This window comes from Camellia sinensis, chromosome 12, assembly GCF_055761805.1.
Source record: "Camellia sinensis isolate YWXY chromosome 12, ASM5576180v1, whole genome shotgun sequence".
Classification (NCBI taxonomy): Eukaryota; Viridiplantae; Streptophyta; class Magnoliopsida; order Ericales; family Theaceae; genus Camellia; species Camellia sinensis.
In genome coordinates, this window is record NC_138972.1 from 125,006,293 (window position 1) to 125,012,774 (window position 6,482).

General features: G+C 36.6%; 1 protein-coding gene across 1 annotated transcript; it reads right to left on the bottom strand.

Annotated features, from left to right (window-relative positions):
- Positions 1–541: 541 nt before the first annotated feature.
- LOC114277096 (protochlorophyllide-dependent translocon component 52, chloroplastic) lies at positions 542–6,129 on the bottom strand. The gene is made up of 7 exons (XM_028218912.2): positions 5,354–6,129; positions 4,043–4,230; positions 3,530–3,619; positions 3,252–3,438; positions 2,868–3,065; positions 1,240–1,427; positions 542–972 (listed from the first exon to the last, which is right to left on the bottom strand). The coding sequence occupies exons 1-7, from the start codon at positions 5,894–5,896 to the stop codon at positions 717–719; spliced, it is 1,650 nt and encodes a 549-aa protein (XP_028074713.1). The 5' UTR covers positions 5,897–6,129; the 3' UTR covers positions 542–716.
- Positions 6,130–6,482: the final 353 nt, after the last annotated feature.

A 6,482-nucleotide genomic window follows, 5' to 3' on the forward strand; every position in this document is an offset into this window, starting at 1 on the left:
TAGTTTTAAAAGTAAGAAAGGTCTGTGTAATTTTGGAAATAATAGGGGAGATCCCTGTAATTAAGGTAAACCTCAAGGGAGATTAAGTGTAATTTATCCTCTCTTTTTTTTATTACATTTCCTTTTATGTATAATGTAAAATCCTTTACAAAAATTTAAAAATATTAGAGAGCAACCTTGCCATTTCTCAAAAAAAACAAACAAGATGGCGATTGTATTAGAATCAATTCTGTAAGAAATTGCTTCAATTTAGGGGGTTTTTTATTTTTTATTTTATTTTTTTAAATGCTCTTAATGGCGTTATTCTAATCTAATAAAAAATTTTGCCCTTCAAAATATGACATTATAAACAACACATCTAATAAATTTTGAGGATACTTATCCAAAATATATATATATTGAGGAAAATGCCAAAATCCAATCATCAATTAAAGCTTAAGCTTCTAAGCTCAGGAGGAGCCATGAGAAGAACAACTCTAAAGAGCAGCAAGCTGACAAATTAACTTAACAAGAACTCACCAATTGGTAGTTCCTCAATATGTTTGTGACATAAACTATAAGTGTGTATTGATCTTATTATAAGTGTGTGAACAGATAACTGTCATTATGTTTACATTACCTTCTTTCAGCAAGACAGACAGAGAACTTCCTTCATACAGAAGCGAAAAGATTCATAAAGTTAAAAGAGTTCCAACTATGTGACTGAAACATAAGACTCAGCGTAGGGCATGGTTGTAGTCATGGTAACGGAAATTTTTGTAGACAAAGTGAGCCAACCACCTCGAAGCCACAAAGCTTAGCACTGCGAAGAAGATGAGAGTATTCCTTGCAGCTGCTGATAGCATATTCTGCTTAGCTGCAGCAACAACCCCAATAGAAGCAATGGACATGACTTGCAGCACGACCTCAAGCACGTTGAGACCTTTATATGCGACATTGCAACTGCGGCAATTCACCACATGGGACCAATACCTGAAAAAAAAATTCTCAAAACTATGAAGTTGAAATCATGTACCAATTTGTTACTTGGGGGTTGGAGTAGCTTCAGACGTTGTCCAAAATTTTCCTTTCTTGCATCTCAGCAAGTAACAATTAAACAGAGCACTGATCTTGAATCAAATGTTCCCATGGCTTCCATTAAGTTTGTAATATTGCAATATTACTTTCTCAATTTTACAAAAATAAAAAAAATAATAAATGAGTCTGTTTCCTCTATTGTGCTGTACAATGTTACATTACCTGTCCAATAGCTGTTCTCTAGGAGGAGTAGGAGGAAGGGCTCCGCTGAACTTGGTTCCCCAATCAACTTGACCACCTGCATACTTGTTTAACCACCTTCTAAAACTAACGACTAGGGCATCTGACTTTGTCGGAACAAAACAAGCCTTTTGCCAATTGGAGGGGCCAATGTCCATTATCTTTCGTTCCTATGGCAAACCAAAAACAAAAACAAAAACAAAAAAAAAGAAGTCAGAAAGTGCCCACTAAATGCCATAAAATGTTGCTGAGGCTATATTTGATTTACACAAGGATATGATCAGACAATTTTTATGGAATGTGGAGTGAACAAATTCTGCCTTATCTCATGAAATTATTTCTACAGTATTTGCTGGACAATTCAGCACTACTGATAGCTGTATTGCAAGCTAAGCTTCGTGAAAGCAATTTTTTCTGCTAGATAACTTCAGTACCAAAAATGGAATCAGTTAGCATATACAAAATTCGATTTAAGTTCCATTGGCATTCAGTATGACAAATTTGAGCCTAAAGAAACTGTAATCAATTCAGAGCCTACCTTTTAGTGACACTAAACCACCTTATGGCGGTGCTTGTAGTCTAACTGTTAAATTTTTCATCCAAACTAACAGCGCGTGAGGATACAGAACAACACTAAAAGATATTAAAAAGACATTTCCCCCCCCCCCCCCCCGCCCCAAAAAAAATATTATTTTCTTTCCTTTTTCTTTGTTCTCTCTACATTTGTCCCACCTGTCTCTCTCTCTCCCCTGCAACTCTTTTATCTGAATCTATACAACACATTTGCCATCTCTTTCTCATCCTTGAAGCATACCCTCTCCTCTAGCCACCACCAAACCCTCCGCCCCCACCTCTCTCTGCCACAACCCAGCATCTCCCACAGCGTCTGTCAATCCCTCACCACTGCCACCATCTTAGAGGAAGAGAAGTCCATGCTGCCCAGCCAAATGAGCAAAACACAATTTGTTTCTGTCTCTCTCTTACTGGTAGAGGCTAATGGCTGTGGCCATGGGTTTTAGAGAGAAAAAGAAAAGAGAAGCTGGGTCTTGCAGCATTCAAATGCTAGGTTTTACAGCATAGAACATTCAATTGGTGATTTGAAAGAAACAGAAAAAAAAAGGGGAAGTATTCCTCTCAGTTGACAAAGAAAGATACAAAGAGAGAGAAAAGCATAGAAGAAAAAAGAGGGAAAGAGTTATGTGGCAGGTGGTTGTGATCATTGGAGAAGAAGGGTATGGAAAACATTTCCGGGTTATTGTTTTTTTTATATTTTCTGTCACAGCCGTTGATTTTTGCAATTAGGTAGCCACCTCAAGGGGGGTTTAGTGTCACAAAACAAACGATTGGAATCAAGGCTTTGTTCACCTGATTTGAGTTCATCAGTTGTACTTCTCCCATAAAAAATATAAACATAACCAGTTGTGCGTTATCAGCAGTAACTCTGCTAATTTAGATTATCTAATTTGGCCCCGCAATGTAGTAGTCATCCTAATCATCACAGGCTTATACATTTCAAATCTATAATTCTGACAAAGAAAAGAAACAAATAAAATTAACAAGTTATGTTGATGGAAAACAATCTTTTAAATATACAAAGAGAGAAAACCCACCTCCAAATGAAGAAGATACAAATCCGAATCTAGAATTAAGTTTTGACCCACATGGAACATCCATCGTGGAACAACTCGATCAATCCAAACTCCAACATTTCTAGGAAAGGTCCATATCAATCTGCTATTACCCGGACTAACTGGAATGCAGATAAAAATTAGAAGAAATCTTCGTTGTGGCACATTTGACGATGGCTCCTGAACATAGGTACAAATGTTAAGTAACAAAACAGGTAAAAAAAAATAAAGTAAAGAAAGAAAGAAAGAAAGGAAAAGAAAAATGAAGAAGTGAAAACACAAGTTTTGAATTATTAATAGAAAGAAAAAAAATGAACACAAAATATCATTGATCAACTTGATTTAATAGCAGATAAATCTAATTGCCTCTTTGGTTCCAGCTGATGACACGGATCCATTAGTTTGATCAGCCACAAGAGGGGTAAATGCACTAAAAATACAAGGTGCGACAAATTTGCTATGACCCCATTCCTGTCTTGCAAAGAAACCATTGATGTCTAGGTTCTTTACACTTATTTCCAGTGGTCGCCCCCCTTCTCTATCAGCCTTAACAGTGAAAGAAACATAGTCTCAGCCAAGTGTACTTTATGAATTAAAGAGAGAATCATACATTATAACTTAAAAATTCAATGTAGAGTTCTTATCTGTTCTTTCGTCGTGGAGTTTGCATTATTCCATAATGTGCATATGGAACATGAGCTGGGTCCATAAGATTTTCAATCAAAACCTCATACCTGAACATGAGTAGGTTGCATAAGATTTTGAAGAACTCAGCAGAAATTGGCATTGAATATTTTAGTGAAAACTTAAATACTACTTGTCTTAATGTTCAGAAGTTTTGCAGAGATTCAAGCGGAGGATGAAAAAGAAGAAGAGAAATAGGTCTATGATTAGTGCTAAGTTCTTATTTTCCTTTCCTCTTTCTTTTTGGGGTACTTTTTCTTCATAATCATAATCTGTTCGGAATAACATTAACCAATCAAACAACTACTATAAAGAAACATTTTATTGTCTCCGCTACTTATTTCTAAAGTTTCTTTGCCCCCTTATGTACCAGAAACCGCATTACGAACATGAGACTGGAATCACTAGCAGTACATAGGTTCTGTTTGAAAACAAAAAACACAAGAAATGTGGTTGACTTTATGTCTGCATACCCATATGGTATCTCTCTATTTCCCATCAACCTGGTATATGATGGGTCATCCAGTTCTGGTATATATGGGGGTTTGTTCTTTGAGAGGATATCTTTGTATTGAGGATCAGAGTTTGGCCAAAACCAAACGATGTCATTTTGAACTGTACTTGGATAAGCAGCTACACATGCTTTCTTGAATGTGTGAACCTGCACATTTTGTTGGAAGATCAGAATGTAAGAAACTACGTTAATATGTAGAACATAAATTAAATTTGGTGAAGTAAGATGATAAACCAGGCAAGATATTCAGTTTAGACTTGAATAATGTCAGATCCAAGTTTTTAAAAAAGTCACAAAAATTGACAGTTGTTCTGGAAAATTGACGAAACAGGAACCTAAGTTGGAAGATTGTTTCGAATTTAGCTGATATTGTTCCAAACTGCATGAAAGTTATGAGATCAGCATATTACATCCCACATCTCCATTATTTCCTGTCACCAAAGTAAAACAGCTCCATAACCCCTTATATTGAACAAAAAGAACCTACTGTGATAAAGATTCTTCAGCACAAATTGAATAAATTATTGGGGTCAGGCTAAAGACAAGGTGAAGAAAATGCCAAAATATTTAGAATTCTAGTGCACTTTTTTAACATTATGAAACATTCCCACGCTTTTCACATATTTTTATATACTTTTTGACACATATGTCAACGCTAATGACAACTACTAGGCAGTCAATAGCATTTCCCATCATGGATTCCCAAACATATTAAACTAATCCTCCAAGGCTCACAAGTTAAAAAATGAGCTAAGGATATTCATATTCTACAAGCTTCAGTTTTCTTGCCAAATGAACCAAACTAAACCCTAAATTCCAAAGTCAAACGGACCAGTGTCCCTTTGGCCAGAGATAGTATAGTAAACATGACACAGGCAGAGTTGAATAATATTAAGAGATAGGAGGGAACAGAGGCAGAGCCACATTGAGACCAGAGGGGGGGCCCCCTCTCAATTTTTTTGAAATTTAAACTTTTACGTCTAATTGGAAAGGGTTTTCAATTAACTCCCTTGAACTGTTACATATGTCCCTAAATCTTTATATCTCATCTTTTCTTTCCAATAAATTTCCTAAAATTTGCCACTATAAATGCTTAATTTTATAATCCAAAATCCTAGCTCCACCACTAGGAGGGAAGAAGGTCAGTCAGAATCAACACATGCATAGCAAAAGTTCACTAAGGAAATAATTTAATATAATCCAAACAATGAAATTTAATATAATCGAAGCATATATAGTGGTAATAATAATTAATAGAGAGTGATTATACAGGAGGACCATCTGGGGGTGCCTGAGGAATGAATTTGCAATCACCAGAGCCATTGAAACACCAACCATGATACACACATTGCAATCTCCCCCACTGATCAATCCTTCCTTCAGATAATGGAGCCAACCTATGAGGGCACATATCATCAAACACCTTCCATGCACTCTCATTCCTATCCCACCACACCACTACATCGAGACCCATCACTTTCTTTGCGTGAGGGACCCTCTTGTCAAGATCACAGACCGGCATAACCGGATACCACTGTGCATACCAGTCGAATTTCTCTCCTTGGCTGTCAATTTCAACTTGTTCTTCAGTTGGGTCGGCGAATTCAGTTGAAACAGTCGAAGAAGAAGATGTAGCTGTAAAAAGCCTGAATTCCGCTTTGTTCTTGTGGATTGAGGAGAGAGATGAATTGGATAGTCGTTGATTGGATGATGGAAGATGATTCAACATGGGTTTGTCAAGTTGGATTCTGGGTACTCTTGTTGGGATTGTTGTGAATTGAAATGAAGAAAACGAGGAAGCTAGAGCTTCCATGGCAGCTTGTTTTTTAGAATATAGATCAAGGTTTTGATTATTGTGTTCCAAGATCAAAACTATAAATGTAAGAGTGTGGATAGAGAGAGAGAGAGAGAGAGAGAGATAGATGACAAGGTGAGTGAATTGGCTTTGTGGATCGAAATTAACCAACAAATTTGTAAAAATAAAAATTGTAGTGTATATTTATTTGGTTCAAAAGCATATGTAGTCAATCACAAGTTGAAGTTATTGAGGGGAGGCGTGAGGATGGGTCACTTTTATCCTTTTTGGCGGGACCTTCTAAATGGATTGGATTGTATGGCTGTCATTGGTTGGTTGGTTGGTTGGTTGATGGGTCCCGGATATCCTCATCAATGATGCAATTCCCAAAGTGCTCATACCTGTCCAAAATACCGTTTAATTTTTACTGATTCGCAATGTGTATTTAAAATTACGGCAATGGAAGAGACCCCAGTGTAAATAACTTTCAGTGGGATTAGTTGAAAATTAAAAAAAAAAACTGTTTTTTTCACCAATGGGAAGGGACTCCAGCATCCCCAATGAGAGTCCGAAGCTTTATTCTTAAAATTGCAGCGCTGCTAAA

What these genes read in the sequence shown, in the direction of transcription:
- LOC114277096 (XM_028218912.2), bottom strand. Translation starts at nt 5,896, where the DNA reads ATGGAAGCTCTAGCTTCCTCGTTTTCTTCATTTCAATTCACAACAATC. An exon ending in ACTCCACGACGAAAGAACAG is followed by an intron (nt 3,439 to 3,529) that starts ATAAGAACTCTA and finishes TGTTTCTTTCAC; the next exon opens with TGTTAAGGCTGATAGAGAAG. An exon ending in AGAGAACAGCTATTGGACAG is followed by an intron (nt 973 to 1,239) that starts GTAATGTAACAT and finishes TTTTTTTTTCAG; the next exon opens with GTATTGGTCCCATGTGGTGA.